Source organism: Diadema setosum, chromosome 19 (genome assembly GCF_964275005.1).
Source record: "Diadema setosum chromosome 19, eeDiaSeto1, whole genome shotgun sequence".
In the NCBI taxonomy this organism is placed as follows: Eukaryota; Metazoa; Echinodermata; class Echinoidea; order Diadematoida; family Diadematidae; genus Diadema; species Diadema setosum.
The window spans coordinates 23450008-23467973 of record NC_092703.1 but is presented as its reverse complement, the minus strand read 5'-3'; the positions used below and the strand labels follow the sequence as shown (position 1 = coordinate 23467973).

At 39.7% G+C, this 17966-nt stretch overlaps 1 protein-coding gene across 1 annotated transcript in view; it reads left to right on the top strand.

Annotated features, from left to right (window-relative positions):
• Positions 1-8453, top strand: part of LOC140243152 (probable methyltransferase-like protein 24) — a 67141-nt gene extending 58688 nt beyond the window's left edge. Inside the window, exons 2-5 of the mRNA XM_072322881.1 lie at positions 4083-4190; positions 6300-6445; positions 7286-7532; positions 8139-8453. Of these exons, the coding sequence (XP_072178982.1) occupies positions 4083-4190; positions 6300-6445; positions 7286-7532; positions 8139-8453 (816 nt within the window). The remainder of the gene's footprint in view (positions 1-4082; positions 4191-6299; positions 6446-7285; positions 7533-8138) is intronic.
• Positions 8454-17966: the final 9513 nt, after the last annotated feature.

Genomic DNA, 17966 nt, shown 5'->3' with positions numbered 1-17966 from the left:
AGTCATGTTTGTTTTGAAGTATTGCAAGTTGTTTCATTAGTAAAGCTATATTTCAGTAGTCATTTTTTTTTTCAAGGTATGATGGATTCAAATTGAACGTAATCAGCCAAAAGTGCGATTCTTAGATGTAGAGATGCTGATGTGTAATTAACAAGGTTTGAGCTGGTGTCTGTTTGCGACTCATCTTATCCATATTAAACATTCAAACCATGATATAGTTTACTATACACGTATTAAGAAAGAGGAGCTGGGTAATAAAACTTGGAAGCAGTAGGTTATGCATGTCGATATTCAGTCGAATCAATGTATTTTTTTTTAATAAGATAAAAGACAAACTAAGGACTAACAACATTAATTACATCATATTATACTCTTTGATGTTATCTATCATGTTTTTTTTGTTTTTCTTTGTAATGAGTAATGTAAGCACGTCTAGAATTCTTGGAAAGGCGAAAAAATGCGGATTGTATGCTTATGATATATGCATGTATGGTCGCACCCTTTTGGAATTAAACAGGGAGGTGCGACCCACCTCCCTGAATTAAAGTATGTGGGGTTTTGTCCACCACGGTTGGGCGTGTCCCGTTTGGAAGATTTCCTGACTGTGCGCCGTAATGCGTTTTGCGAGTGACAGTTACACTTCCTGGCTTTACAGAAATATATCCCACACGAATCACGTTCATTTCCCCCGCAGCATTTTCACCATCATTCTTATAACTCGCATCAACAAGAACAACATAGACCATGGTGAAAGTAGAATCTATCAGCATAATGTGCCACATCCACACAACCAACTCCTTTATCTAGCAGGCAATCTATACTCGGCCGCCCTCAAGTTGATAATTGCAAAACTGCGAAGCTTAAAAACATGAAATTAACGTTTACATTTGTGACTTACCATGTTTGCATTGACTAGATCTGCGAGCAGATTAGTTTCTCATCCCATGGACATGAAAGGGAAACGAGCATAAAGACGAGAACATTGAAATGAAAGTAAATGTAAAGTAAAGATAGATATCGCCAATATACCAAAGAGCTCCATCCAATAATTATAGAACCCGCACTTTATAGTTGACATCCAACGCAAGAGATTCCATAATGTAATAAAAGAGTTAGTATCTGCTCACTTGATTGATACCACAACAGAAAGCGTGTGTTAAAAATACATCCTTCACCACTCATCAATACAACCACTACCAGAGTCAATAGTACTACCACCACTACAACGACTACCATTGCTATACCACCACCACCACCACCACAACCACCACAGCTGCCACCATCGCTCCACCATCACCACCACATTTACCATCAGCAACAGCATCACCTCATCCATCACAAACACCCTCACCACTATTGTACCACCACTTCCTCCATTACCATCACCACCACCACCACCACTACTACCACCGTACCACAACCACCACTATCTCAACAACCATCACAATGCCATGAAGGTCCGTCACTGAAAAATGCCTTCCATGTTTACTGCAATGCACGTTCCCAGAGGTAATGACTGTGTTTTAACGAACTTTCTTCACGGCATAATAGCGAATTTCGGGCATGGAGTTAATAAACCCCTTTTCTGGGCAAATCAGTCGTTCAGGACAAGTTGTCATCAATGTGACGGTGCATCTACAAAGCGTACTTAATAGAATTCAACGCGGGAAAAAGCTCACAAGCTTAATAGGCAGTATTCCCTTGCCAGTGTTGATGTATTCCCGCGTTCTTTCTCACACTTCCGTGCATGCACTTTGCACTTTCATTTTTTCGCCATTTCTCTTGTGACCATTATCTGATTAGGCCATAGAATAACGCTCTCAAAGATGTCGTGGGATTTAATTTTCAATAATCGGAGTGCTGATATAAGCCGCGCTCCAGCAACCATCGACTTCCATTCTAATCACGTCACAACGAAGATAATGCAATTTACACCGCGTAAATGTCACGCGACGAGCCCGCTAACGCATCAACGCGCCCGTCTGCGCCGCGCTCCCCGTATCGAGTTCGGACATGGTTCGGCTGTTTATTAAGTGATTACGGTAGCATCAGCTATCGTTGCGTCGGGAGGGTATCTCTTGATCTTGCAGACGAGGCGAAACATTTAAATTCAATTTAGCGGGCAAGGACAAATCAATCCGGTATACTCTCGTCCATGTTCCTTCATTCCAGGCCGACCATGACGGGTATAAAATGCAATAGGGCCAGTTATCCCCCTTGAAAAGAAGGGAGCGTCGACAAAATCAATCCTACATTACTGCAATGCCTGACACATCATTTCGGCTTTCAAGAGCAATTAGAGGCGTGAAGTGCTGGTGGCACATACGGAAGTACGGGATATAACGAGAACAAATATTTTACGACTACTGGCCTACCAATTTAAAACATAAACTGCGCAGCATTAAAAACAAACACATAACATATATTAATCTATAGAAACCTGTAACGGAGCGCGGAATTGTGTTTTCAAGTAATGGCAACGGAAAATGACAATATTATTTTCTCGAATGTCACTGCCTTTACCACTTCTCTTTATAGTACCACTACTACTATACTACTATACTACTGCTGCTACTACTACTACTATTACTACTATATTGCTACTACTACTACTACTACTACTACTACTACCACTACCACTATTACTACTACTATTACTACTATATTGCTACTACTACTACTACTACTACTACTACTACTACTACTACTACTACTACTACTACTACTACTACTACTACTACTACTACTACACTACTACTACTACTACTACTACTACTACTACTGTACATATACCTACTACTACTAATTGCGGTTGCTGCTACGTATGCAAAGGAGCGCTGGTTGTCCATGCTATAGTTTGGTAAATTGCTTGAAGCATAGTTATATACAGCTATTTTTTTTTTCAACTATGCAAAGCCATTTTGACGCTAACGCAGTTTCTTACTCCATCACCATTCTCATACTTTATGAAAGAACAAATCCTACATCTAACCTTTACCCTAACCCTATTCCTATAAGGACTCGGGAGTACGCACGTGGTTTGGGAGTGCGAAAATGCATTAGCTCTAGCAATTTTACTGAGATTTATCGTTGGTTGTCATGGAAAGAAAATTGACTGATCATTCCCGTGACACGGACTATATGAAGAATGTAGGGCCTACTGAGTAACAAACATCAACAGCAAAAACAGAAGTAAGATAAGAGAAAACCGACTACCAACCATTGAGACTAAAAACACACAAAGGTCAAAGGTGAAGGGTATGTTGTCAGCAGTTTGTTGACGTTGGTGGCTTCCTCCCCTCTTGGCCTCTCCAGTGATCGAACACCTCACCTTCAACAGTCAGTTTGGGTAATTACCCATCTATTTTTACTAATTGCACCGGCAAACGAAGAGAGCTCGATTATAATAGGCGCTTGGTCAACATACGGTTTAGACTGAGTACCCATTAGCCAAAGCTCATCAACCGTTGAATTAAAGCAGTCGTCAAGTTTTTACTCCCGAATAACGCATAGAAGAAGAGTGTTAGCTGCATGTGCTGTAGTCATGATTTTCATCAAAATGCATAGGGCGGATACATTTCCAACTTTCCTTTGTGTCTCTAATTACGAAAATGTGCATTTTTCATATTCAACCAGTTTCAACCGGCTGTTATGAAAGATCAGCACAAAAAGCAGGAACTATGGTGTGTCACGAAATCCCCTTTCACCGTTAACACATCACCATGCGAGAACGAAGTTGTGCAGACAACACGAAGGAATGCTAAAATGTTGCTAATGATTGTTGTTGGTTGTTTTGCTGATGAAATTATCTCTAACATTGTAATATTTATTATCATTAAGACGATGATGTCATTACCATCGTAATGAGAAGTCAATGCCGATATTGTATTTTTTAATTTTCATCATGCGCACAATTTGAAAAAGAAAAAAAAACTGTGAAGTATTCTCCTTTTTGGGTGTGTGTGTGTGTGTGGGGGGGGGGGGGTATCTAAAGACGCCATACTTTGAGAACAACATTATGTGAATACAAATTAGCCACATCTAACCGGAGCTCATTAACCATTCTATCTCCATGCACACAGAGCGACGAACGTTCCTTCGCTGGGCTTCCGCTTCAACCGTGGGCGAGTCGTGATCATTCCATAGCCTCAGAGACCAGGCGTTTCTTTCAGTACATTACCACAAAACAGGTGAGTAGGATTAAAGATAAAACGCTATAATATAGCACACATACACACTAAAAATCAACGAAGGCATAAGGTTGTTAACGCATCTAATCAAATTGTCAAATTAAAAACCCTCAGATTTTGTACATGTACTTCAAATCGATGAAACCCAAAGAACATTTTTGAAAGCTGGAAAAGAGGGAAAGCAAATACAAATATATATTGCTACGGTTGTTTTCAAACGTCATTCAATCGTCTGGCATGGCGTTCCTTTGATAAAATATTAATCTCGAGATCATTACTCTATGAGGTGGCGTGACTTGGTGATTTCAAGCTCGGTGCTAGTGCTAGTGCTAGTGCTATCTCAGCACTAGCACTAGCACCGAACTTGAAATCACGTCGGTGTTGGGAGTTGACCTCAAAATTATGACGTATTTCCGGTAGTTGGTGCTGGGCTCGGTGTTGAATGTCGTCTGCTGAACCGAGCGCCGCCGTTTGTGTTAGCGATTTACGTGCTTTTTCCCCATTGACTAACACTAGCCCCTAGGGATTATCATTTTCTCCATTTCAAGTTCGGTGCTGGTGTTAGCGTTGCCGTGCGAGACCCTTTATTCACTTCCATAATAGATGCACGTTGTGACGTGCAAAGTCTATGCTAATGCAGTGGTTGCCCACGTAACGTACACGAACACTCCAGACGTGACTATATAAATCTGAGCCTGGGAGCAAAATTAAGATAGTTGTATTTTCGAGAATGGATGAAATTTGTGGCATTTCAATCCGTCTTCCTTACTATATGTCTTAAACTAAGCAGTTTTGGCTACATCTTTTAATATTTGACTGTAATCACGCGCCATCACTTTTTTCGTCGCACAATTCCCGCGGAGCTCGCGGTGCTGTGATTCCAACACCTAGTGCTGGTGATCGATAATTTTGATCGGTATCGCCTCGTTAATCTGACCGTCGGTGTTGGAGCTCGATTTAACGCTGTTATTTGGGGGCTAGCACTAGCACTAACACTAGCACCGAACTTGAAATCACCCATTGAGTATAGCTATGTGAGATGTTACTAATTGCACATATTCAGCAAAATGCGCATTAGATCGCAGCTCTCTTAGAAAATTCGGGAGATGCTAAGGAGGGGAGTGGCACTTAAATACATACAGACAGAGAAATCTATCAAATTTTCTTCTTTCACGGTATGTTTTGTTGACATAACTGGCATGACTAAACCGTAAACGGCTTGCAAAAAGTTGCGTTCGCTGTCACAGTGAGGTGGAGCTTGCGTTTCGAGAATGGCTGTGTTGCATTTTCCTATAGAGGGCGCAATACAAGTTTAGCGAAGGACGTTGATTCGCTGACAGCGCTGCAATCACGTCGCTCAAAAAAGCGATGTCGGCCCTTCGTCTGTTCTGGTAAGTATTCATCATAGAAGCATTGACACGGGTAGAAAAAAAATCAAAGGAAGTGAATGAAATATTCCTGCTCCATTTTATTGATGAAGTAAATAGTTTGGATTCCTCCACCTCACATGTGCTCCCTCACCTTTTCCTGTTTTCATCTTTCTGTATAATGTGTTACTCGGTGAAGTAGTCCCCCCCCCCCCCCCCCGATCACATTCAAAATGGACCCCATGAAAAAAAAAAAAACAAAAAACAAAAACCAGCTGAATATTGGCTATTCAGCCATCTTCTTAGAAGGAAATGAGACTGTTTGTAATGGCAACAAAATAAGAGTGTTTCATACGCATGTGATATTGATATATTTTTTATATATTTTAAACACACCTCGGGCAATTTAATTGGAGGAGAATTAGTCATGATATATTGCTTGAATTAGACTTTCACATTAAAAATGAGGGGTCTAGGTCAGTGTGCGCGACTGAGAAGCCTGCTCAGTGTAACGAGCCGGGCTGACCACAGCAACAAAAATAGAGTCCAGCTAGTAAAGCTTGGACATGGTAATGTAGTTAATGCACAATATCATGAAGACAACATAAACTTTTGTCACGTGGATGCCCGAACTAATTCATCGTACTATAAACATGGATGCCGCGTCATTAGGAAGCAATGTCATTGATTTAACTATGTCTCTTACCTTTTTTGTTTGTCCATGTTTGTTTCATTTCGCCAGGTGCAATGCCGCGAGGAGCAAGCCGTTGGCAGGAACAATCCGGCTGGAACCGGAAACGACTGGCCCTGGATGGTTTGCTTCGACGAGGGGTCGTCTTTCGACAGCAGGGGTGCTTTGAGACCCGGATGTATCGTCTATTCATTTGGGTAAGAAATCCCCATTAACTCTCTTACTCTCACTGCTAACCTGTCTATGTACAATGTAAGTTTTAATTTACGATGAATGGGCTTGAAAGAGTTTGTTAATAGTTGATCGTAAAGCATTAGAACAGGCATCGCGTAAAGCGTGATTCGTCATGATCAGCATCTATGGCCCGAAGATGGCAAGCCGTCTACGTTTCGCGAGCTTCTAAAATTTAGCTGGCACAATTGAAAATCTGAAACAAGTTTTGTATCTCGTCACCTTTTTGTCATTGGTTGATTTATGAAACATTTCTAGTAAAAGTCTTATTGAGCCATTCAGAACAAAACAGCTATAATTGTTCTTGTATGGCTAGTAATCATTTGTACTTAATATTACTTAATCAAATCTGCAGCAGCTGGGTTATTTTGTTAAACCATTGTGTATTTTTAGTGCCGATTGGCACAGAAAAGCCTATATTGTGCACACTGTCCAAAGTCTTCAATACAGAAATTGTTTAATGTTCGTGTTTTTTTTTTTTTTTTGCAATTTTAATTTGTGTTTTCTATATTTTCAAGTTATTGCTTCTGTTTTTGTTAAAATGTTTGGGTTTTAGAGTAAGATATTCCTTTTTTAAACATGCGTTTTGATGTCTTGTTTTGTTTGTTGATCCATACGTCAAATATGGGCCTATAGAGGTCATTGAAATTTTAATCAAGGATTCGAGTTTATGAAATATACGCAATAACTACTCGCGTTGAAATTTGAATAGATATTAGAATAGCAAAATTAATTGTTACGTGTATACTGGCGATGGGTTGCGAAAATGCGCTAATGGAAATGTATGGTGATATTCACGGTCATAGGGCACGCTCGTCTGACATCAAATTCGAGATGGAAATGGCCGAACGAGGGTGCGAGGTTCACATCTTCGATCCCAGCGGCCGCGTGAGGGCGCAAGTCTCTTCTGCAGCCAAGCCCACCGCCTTGCATAACGTCATGTTTCACAAGACAACCCTGGACTGGCGGGACTCTAACCTAGACAGCCATGGGTCGTCGCCTTGGAAACCAAGAAAACTGTCCGCCATCATGGCAAAGCTCGGACACGATACGGTGAGTATCTAACGGACACATCTAATATACATCTCACTGGAAAAAAAACAAAAACAAACAAAAACAACGACAAAAGTGAAGGAAAACGGTGATCACAAATGTGATGATCTGTAATGCTGAACACGACAGAGATTTTGCAAGTTTTATTGTATTATCATGATGTTTGCGTGAATACAATTTAGCTAGGTATAGCAACAACAAACAAACATGAATATAATGCTTCCGTATCTTAAGCTTACAGAAGTCAGCAAAATAAATCTAGCATCAAAATGATAAAATTCATGTATCTGCTTTGTATTTGCAAAGCGTAGCCACGGTCAAATACAGACAAACCGCGCATCATAAATGAAGAATCAGACTTACCTACAAAGTACTAGAAAAGAAGGGACATGGGGACTATTGCTTATAAAACCCCGCGATACATGATAGTGCATAAAATATATATATGCCGAGCGACATATCATTCAGTGTTAGCGTCGTGGCTCGACTTCATTACCACGCACTCTGATAACCAGATTAACAGTTTATAATTGCTGTTCTCTCTCTGTTTTTCTCGTGTCATGAGTAAAAAAAGATGTCTTTATCTATCTTTCTTTTCTTGTCCAGATCGACATCGTCCGCGCCGACCTCCAGAGCGCCGAGTGGAAGGTGCTGGAGAGCATCCTCCTCGACGGCACCGTCTCCCGCATCCACCAGCTCCTCTTCAACGTCCACCTCAACTGGAGCGGCTTCGAGGTGCAGGGCTCCAACGACGACGTCATCCGCTTCTGGTACAGCGTCCTCAAGCAGCTGCAGGTGGCCAACTTCCGGCTCTTCCACACCTGGGAGGACCGGTCGGAACCCGCCATCTTCCTCGGTCAGACGCTGCCTGACATCAGCAGTACCTACACTCTGGGCTGGGTGAACAAGGCCTGGAGGTGATAGGAAGCCTATAACAACGTTTCTGTTTGTTTGTTTGTTTATTAATTTTGTCTTTAATAGTGCAGTCGGACAGTCATGCTTCGAGCAGGGACGTGTCTATCTCTCACACCTCCCTTAATTCTTGGAGGACAGTAGGCCTATAGCACGCTGGCCGAGAGGCTTGGAAAACGCCACGACTATCTCTCAGGACGGACAGGGAACATCCTTGCCCTCTCATTCACACATGGCTATCACTCGAGACCTTGCAGCGTAAGCCAACAGTTTTTTTTTTTTTTTTTTCCAAAGAGGTTTTAAGGTCTCTGGATTTCCTTTGCAACGGGCATGCTGACATCACAAGCGAGTGATTGTCGTTGTTGTATCATCAAACAATTATATCCAGACTTGTAAATTCTCTCTCGCCCTGCTACAACTACTAAATGCTCTCAGTCACGAGTCCGACCACGATTTAGTATTTTCTGTCTTTTGTTCTCTGTTTTGTTTGATTATGTTTTTCCAAAATGAGCACAATCCAATATGGAAGCACAAGTATTTAACGAATGTACAAAGTGTACTTGCATATTTATAATGATCTAGATGCTCTTCGCGAGGAAAGTAAGTAAGTGAGTCGAAAAGGCCACATAACTGAGAAAAGAATAATATGACGTCATGACAACTTTATCCTGAATCTGTTGTATGGCCTGCCCACCCGAAATTCATGATAACATATACGTATTCCGAGGTTACTGTGAAAATAATCTGCATGATAATTTGGTCATAGCACCTACTTGAAAACCGAATGTGTTACTGCTAGGCGGCAGATTCGATAAATTGATATAGACAAGAAAATAATGATAATTATGATGATCGAACAAATTCATTACAATTTGCCACATCAGTCCAGAATAGTTGGTGTGCATTATGTTGCGAATTGCCCTTTTCGCTTGCAGACGCGAAAATATATATTTTTAATTTTTTTAGGATGTAACATAATATCAAGATCAATGTAATCTCATGGACATTTCAAATGTCAGAAGAAATCGACATACACTCTTAAGTTGCATTATATGACTCACCTTTTCTGATAATTTTGCAATAATCCATTCTTTGTCGACCAGTGATGTTTTGCACACGATGTATTCCGTAGTAAGACGTAATAATAATACACGTTTTATGATAGACTGAGGTACTTGTACTTGTGAAAACGTGTTTAACTACCGAGAGAGGGCGGTATGATCACACGCGCCGTCTGACTGTAATCCGAACTTTATCTTAACTACTCGTGCACTCATTCCTTCAGTTGGACTTTTAATAGGAAAGAGTTTTACGACACGCTGAGATGGCAGTACAGAAATTGCAAAAAGCATGGGAACTGGCATAATCATGGAATGAAACAATGCACAGGTAATAATTTCTTATTCACTTCGTGGTGATAGGAATTCATTATGTCGAAGCTTGTCGCTGTTTGAAAGGCTAAAGTGAAGTATGGACTATCTAAATCTTGAACTAACGCACTTTACGCCCCGTTGAGTGTCAAGAACAATGTAAGGTGCATAATAATGTCTATGTTATGTCTAGTGTGAAAACGATTGTTTGAATAGTATTTCAAACTTTCAACGTAGTAATGGACATAAGCCAGTACTATCATGTCATAAGCCAGCATTCTCGAGCACTGAGGTGGAGATACATACTTGGAATTAAATGTCTGTGGGAAACGCAAAAAAAAAAAAAGAAAGAAAGAAAGAAAGAAAAGCGATGGCGCGTAGTATGAATAAACTGCTAAGATGTCATCAGGTAAGCCGAAAGGATTTGAAGATTATTGAAAATATACTGAATTATGCATAGCAAGACGAAATAAGGTTTAACGTTGAACACGCACGTTGTTGCACCAATCACCATTATCAAATCGTTTGCGCTGCTGCCCTCAACGGCCAATCGGTGTGCAGACTGTCGAAGTAATTACGCCATTTGGTAGAGTTTTATCGTGGTGTCGAATGCTGATAGAGACAATATTGTATATTCACTCCCGTGTTACAAACGTATTTACACCATGGATTCTTTCTAACATCCTTCTGAGCTTGTATGGACACAAAGACCTTTGTTTGGATAATAGCTCAATAATAAGTACACATCACAACCGAAGTTGTTATCGTTACTAAACTTGTCAAAAATATTTGATTTCATCTCCATCAGCACGATCCCCATTATTTTTCTTTTTATCATGATCACCAGTATGAATCAGAGAGAGGGGTTTTTTTTTGTTTTTTTGTTTTTTTTGTTTTTTTTGTTTTTTTTTTTTAAAAGATAGATATTGTATATCAACTCCTTTGTCTGACAACGGAGGGATTCTTTTATTTTGTTTTGTTGGTTGTTGAATTCATTGCATCTTGTTTTGCAGAACTTGTTGAATAATAAATCTTGATAGTCAAAGATTGTAATACCTCCATCTTTAGTTCACATGGAGAAATTAACATCAGTGGTAAGCTGACATGGGCACTGAGGGACCGGGAGAAACATATTCAACAGTGTTCAATACATGCTCATGTTCATGTACATGCCCTTTGAGAGAGTAATTGCGTTTATTTTTTTAATGTGTATGTGTGCAGACAAGATGACATTTTTCACATCAAGCAACGCGTTTGACACTCTTTTCAGATTCTTAGGTCGAATATTTGCTAATGAGCATACTTTCTATACTTGGTAATTATAATTACCAAGGTACCTATGGAACAGTCTAACACACCCGAGACGATAGCCGAGGGTGTTTAGACTGGTTGGAAGTAACCGATTGTGTGTAATACCCGAACAAAATGATGCGTATGATTTGCTTTGTAAAATTATGAAACAGATCTTGTCATTTGATATCTTCATCGCGAGCAGATAAAACTATGAAAATATTCTGGCTAGGTCACCACTGTGACGTGAACGTGCTAGTGACCGGTCAATATACTGTATTATTGACCAGTCATAAGCAAAATTACATGTTGGGCAAAACAAATGCCTAGTCACGTGTACGCTCTAACCAATCATTTGATGATAAGGATCTGCTTCATTATTTTTAAAACATAATCAAGTCTGGCGTTGTGTCTTGAGAGTACAATTTAAATTTGCAATGATAAAATAATTTTCTATGTGGTACTATGAACTTATCAATGATAGTTATGATGGTATGTGCAATATGATCGCTAGAATTATGTAAAGTAATGTTTACGAAGTATTTTTTCGTACTTGTCAATAGAATTTCGATTTTATATCGCCTGTCACTGAAGTCGGTTGTAATAGTTTATGAAACTGTGTACCCATGATGTCGCGAGAAAGCTGACAATGTACAGATTTGCTGTTTGAAAAGCAGGCAATATATTTATCTTTCTGCCCTCTCTCTGTCACTCACGCCTCAAATAGGAAATGACATGGAAGGCAGGCTTTTGTTTCTTTTTTTTTTAATTGACTGTCCGTCCATGGATAATTCGTTCTTATGAAGAAAAAAAAATTAACCTACTTTAGCTATATCAAAATGACTAAAAGTATATACGTGTGTGTCTAAGATAATACAAATATAAAATGGTCGAATGTTCGTAATTTTGTGTCAAAATTCGTAAAGTTATGAGGTCAAGGTTTGATTATGAAAATTCGACGTTTTTATGCTAAATTCAATAAGTATTCGGCATGTGTATATGTCGTCCACGTAACATTTTTAAGGGCATATCGATGGAACTGTGTGTAAGGATCAGTGTAAGATTGTCTGCCTAAATAACCAGCAAACATTATAAAGCAGAAGTATCTATATACTTGGCATACACACGTATAAAGTGCAGTTGATAATATACTTATGGCCTAATTCAGTAATCCTAACTTATTTTCATCCCTTTTTGCATCTTTATCTCTGGCGTGCTCCGGTGACAAAAAGGGGAAAAAAGAACCGAACAAATCAGCCAAGAAATGTTGTATTTCTTTTGATCTTATAAGCCCAAAAGACTTCAAAAATTCGCCATAATGGGAGCTTTATTACTGTATGAAATGCTCGCTTATGATTTCCTTTTAAAGCCGTGTTGTTAAGAAGCTATTCATAACTTTTCATATGGACATAATAATCTAGAAATAGCCCCTATTGACCGAGTAGGGTGTATCTGCATACACAGGTGTATGGACAGGTTAAAGATAAAGTTGTTTGTACAGATACACCAATATTTCTGTCAAATTATTAAGGGAATGGAAATGAATACCCAAGGTATCTCCAAAATTCAATCTTCTCAATGTTCAAGTTATTTTAAACATTCACTCATGTATGATTCTATGCATGAGAGATCGGGAACTTTTTTTTAATGGCTAAAAAGCGCCCCTAGTACTAGAAAGTTTCTGAAATGATTTTTGATAAAAATGTATGAGTATTCAGTTGTATGTATTTTTCAGACTTTGTCCCTTGTTTCCTTTTGAAGGAAAAAAAATGCGCCATCACTAACATTAAAGTCACCAAGTAGAAATCAGAATACTTTTGTAACTGTAATTGCGTTCTGATGATTTTCATTCTGTTAAAAATTCTTTTTGTAGAATGTGTTGATATATTGGTTAAAAGAAAGTAAGAATTGCCATCACAATGCTGGCGGGTAAAAAAGCCTTGTATTATCGTAAACCGCGATACGCGGTTATTTTTAAATTCATGAGAATGCTGTTGTGATATGAAATCATTGACTTGTACAATACAATTTTAAATTAACGAGTGAATAAAGGGTGGCGTTGTACCGTTCAATGGTATATCTGCATCAAAGTCATCACTGTCTCTTTTGGTATTCGTGTATCTACTAGACAGGTAAACATGTAGTCTAGTTCTAGACCCTTTTTATCGTTTTTGTTTTTCCCGACTATACGCGTTAAGCCGAGTGATGGCGCAATCCCGAGAACTGCTGCCCCGAGAAAAAGGGGTAGAATCTAGCCGTTCTCGGGATCGCACCATCACTCGGCTTATTTAACGCGTACAGGGTATAGTCGCGGGAAAAGAACCGATAAAAAAGGGTCCAGAACTAAACTAGTAAACATGTAGCTTTGTCTGTGTAAATACATTTATTATACGGAAATGTGTTCGTTGTGCATGCGTGTTTGTGTGCGTGTGCGTACGTGAGTGTGTGTGTGTGTGTCTGTCACAAACAGTACTGGTTCAATCACAGTATATTTTAAGTCTTGCAGAACATTGTCCTAATGTTTTGGCTCAATAATACCCCACAAGAATAACAATAGATCACAGAAATTGAGAAAAGAGTTTGCTCATGTTGCAACGTAGCTAAATACTGTATAGTGGTGACACAACAATTATGCTCCGCCAACAGTTGCTTCGAAAATTGTCACAAATGCTCCGCGACATCTGCTCCTCCGGCAATATTGCTCCTCCGACACTTGTTCCGCCGACATATTCTTCACATTTTCTTTATATATTCTTAGATGGGAGTGTTATTATCAAACAGATCAAAATGTTGTCGTCTTCTCATCCAGCGATGGTGGCATGCATCGATACTCTAAAATTGACAGCTTTTCAACGCATGTCCGATTTTCCTCAAACTTCACTGCTGTATTCTACTGATCAGCTTCTATTGCTGCATTCCCTCTACCCACTTTGAGTGTCCTTTAACACTGTTGGTATACGCATTCCCCATTTACATCTCAGTCCGATTCATGAAAATCCATATTGCACTCAAAGTTTTGAAAGAGCATCCCTTACACGGTCAGTTGGCTTTTCAAGATTTTTTTTACCATGATGTATACAGAAAGGTATGTAGTATTCGCAGCACACCATAACAAAAATTATGATGAATATACCAGTTAGTGATGGGCTTTGATTGAATCAATGACTGTGCACTTGTGGATACAATATATTGTAAAATAAAATATCACATCATAATATTACACGATAACTGAACGAAACTTCTCCTATTCTCAATATAGTTGATAAAATATTGTTTGTTTGTTTTCCAATCAGTGACGGCCAATTAAGAATTATCATTAGAATGATATCCGTTTTTCACCTGATACGTTGTGCTCAGAGCAGACATAGGGCCTATATTGTTATGGTAGCACATGCTTGTCAAATTTCAACCGCTTTTTGTTTTCTCTTGTTTTATTTGAAATGCAGCCAGTAAAAGTGGTATTTGACAATAGCAATAGAAAGAGATTAATAATACATTCAATGCAAAATAATGAAATGGATACTTTTCCAAGACAAGTGTTGATATTGACGGATCATTCTGGTCATCTGCTCTAAGTTCATTCTTTGTCTGAACAGATTGATGAATCCCATAGATTTTTACGTAAACTTATGCATTATGTCGCTCTGAAAAACGAATGAATTACGTGCCCCCAACCGACTCAGAAAAAAAGAAAGGTCATTCGGACCAATGTGCCCATGAGCTAACTCCGAAGTGGCTTATTCGATAAACGAACGTGCTATGCTGCGCATCTTGATTAAAGCCCAAATAGGTTGTAGTAATGATCATCAGTATTTGCGCATACAATGTGCGCGTCTGTATGTGTGTGTATGTATGTGTACGTGTGTTGTGTGGGCGTATTCACATGTAACGACGAAGAAATGATTGAAAGTGATGCCCTCATTGTTAAGAGTATAGAATCGCTGGAAATGTATGCGTGAGAAAATTCCATATTTTCTCCGCGTGTTGCTTCCTTGCGGGTGATTCCTTGTAACGCCTGACGAAGTACCCGTTATGCAAATATTATTATGATTCATGCCAAGATAACAAACAAAATTAATACTGCGCGTGATTTTTCAGCGTTCAAAACGCGCGATCAATCATCACACTCTCATAAAGGGTTCATGTATGCAGAACGCGAAGTCTACCACACATAGGACAAATCGGTTGCGATTATTGCGATAGGGCCATGATTCAATAACAATAGGTATGTAGAATCAAGATGTGTGGAACAATAAATATCATATTCTCAGACTTCTTCGAGTTGTAGAAGTGAAAAGGGCAAGATTGATGACTGGGAGTGGCGGCTGGAGGTGGGGGAGGGTGGTACAGGGCGTGACGCGTAGGGCCTACCGGGCGCCGAAAAACACGGGGAGGGCGTAATTCCGGGAACGTATCGCTCGGGATCTCCGCCGCTGATTGAATTCGGGCATGCAATCAATGGCTCTCACGGTACTAGCTGGTCATCACGACACATGTTACTCTGAATGTGTTGCGTCTGAAATACGAGCGTATATTACGCGCATTTTTGATAAAACACACACTGAAATGACCCCCAAAAAAAGTTTTTTAAATTTGCAGTTAAGAATCTGCAGCCACCAAATAATAGGGAAACTGTGATCATTGATAAAGTTGGATATCTGAGGGATACTCGTATTGTATGATAGTTGTGGATACCTCTATAAAATAAAGAAAAACACCCCAAACTACACTGTATTCGGTTTGTACCCCCCCCCCCTTCGCACAGTGCCTGTGTTTGCATGTGTGCATACTTGTTTGTGTATGTATGTATCTGTGTGTGTTTGTGTGTCTTCCATAAAAAAGAGGGTATTGAGCAAACTGGATCCCTGGGAATAAACACAAAGAAATAATAGTGATAATTAATATTTCTGATGCAATAAAGAAAAGAACAGCAACGACAAGTAGGCATACATTTTGTTCAGTGATGAAATAAACAGGCATTTCAAACCATAATCTGTTTTCAAAGGGGCGAAGTCTTTTCTGAGAATGTCCATTTCAACGCCCACCAGTTTGTGTTGGTTGTCGGCTAGAATGAAAAAAAAAAGAAGAAAAAGAATGAATTATACGTTTACATAATGACTCATTTTAAAGGAAAAAAAAACATAGAAAGATACATTTGAATAAACTGATGAACAAATCTTATAGTTACTTCTAGCGGTGTACCGTGGGATGGACAAGAAAAGTTAGATTGAAAGTTATGAAAATCGATGAGATCGAGCAAATAATCATGCACAGTGCATCGACTGAATTCGGCCAGTATATCGGTTCCCCCGGAACACGGAACGGATCGCCTGTGACATCGGCACTATAGCGTGGACGGTAATTCTCGTATAATTGCAGATCTATGTACAACCACACGGTACTGGAGTGTGTAATTAGTATTGTCAATACAATCTCTGTGTCATTAATTTGAGATAAAATAGGCTTATTGCCATGCAATGGCTTACTAGTAGGTAGAAATTCAGCGGCTTTCGTCGATATAAAAGACAGATTAAACTTTTTGGGGTTCTTTTTCAGAATATGAGACAAGACAAAAAAAAAAAAAAAAAATCACGGCGTAAATCAAACACCGCACTACACATTACACTTTCTCCCCCAACAGTCATTGCTTCGGCGCTCGGACAACGCGCGAAAATGATGCGATTGATTTCAAGTGAATGATTGCCACACCTGCTGCGCGCAGTGAATCAACCAACAGACCGTAATATCGACAGCCGACTAAAATTGATGACAGACAAATGCCTTATTAATTACAAAAAATGAGCCCTACACCCCCATTCAACGAGGCAAAAAATACGCCCACGTTGACAAATTGAGGGATATTCTTTGAAAATGCCTGGGATACCCCTTCCTCCTCCTCCCCACCCCCTCCTCCCCTAGAAAGTCCAAAAAACAAAAGAGGCGTATGTGAACCTACCCAGCTGATACACATCAGCATCCGGGCAACCAACTCTGCTCATCCAGTCCGCGCGTGGGTGGGTTTTTCAGACTGGTGCTCCACCAATATTTGATGTGGTTGTCTATAGAATAAGAAAATTTCACAGACAAATACGTTGATATTTTATTGGGCAATCTCTATTATTTTTTCATATCCTTCTCCCCCTTTTTTGTTGCCAAAGAAAATTGAGGAAATTTTCCCTTTTTCCTCGCGTATGAACAGAACTGCCGTCGTTACTTCTGCCGCTGTATGTATGCGGCCAGTGCGTATCTCCCTTCACGCGCGCGCGTGCCGGCACGGCGCATTATTGTCGGGGACAAGCCGCGCGTAAATCATAGGACACTGATCACTGCTGATTCGGTCTATACTGGTCCATCAGGTTGTTCCAGCGCTTGCTGACTGTGCAAACCAGCCAACCTTGGACTCGTATGTGTGTATGCTCGCCTCTGCGTTTCATTGTCAGAGAAAGTTGCTGCCCTTCGCTCAGCAATGTGAACAGTTCTTTTTCTTTCTTTTTTTTTCTCTCTCTCGTTTTTTCATTAAATTCTACCTAACCAAGACCAAACTTAAAGAAAATGTTTTATGGATGTATACATTACGTCTTGTTCTTTTTTTTTTAAATACTTATTTTTCAACATTGAACATTCAATATTAATCAACATTTTCAATGAATGTATACCTTCCCCTATACCCGTATCCAACAATGCATGCATGCATGTGGGGGGGGGGGGGGGAGAGTTGGTTCTCTCCTTTACAAAATGCACGGTAGTATATACCTACCGGCGTCCAAACACCTCAGAAATGGACCGAAAATATCGTATAACGGCACATCAAATTTAACGTTAATCAGACGATACTTACCCTACATGGCTTATCTCGTTATGG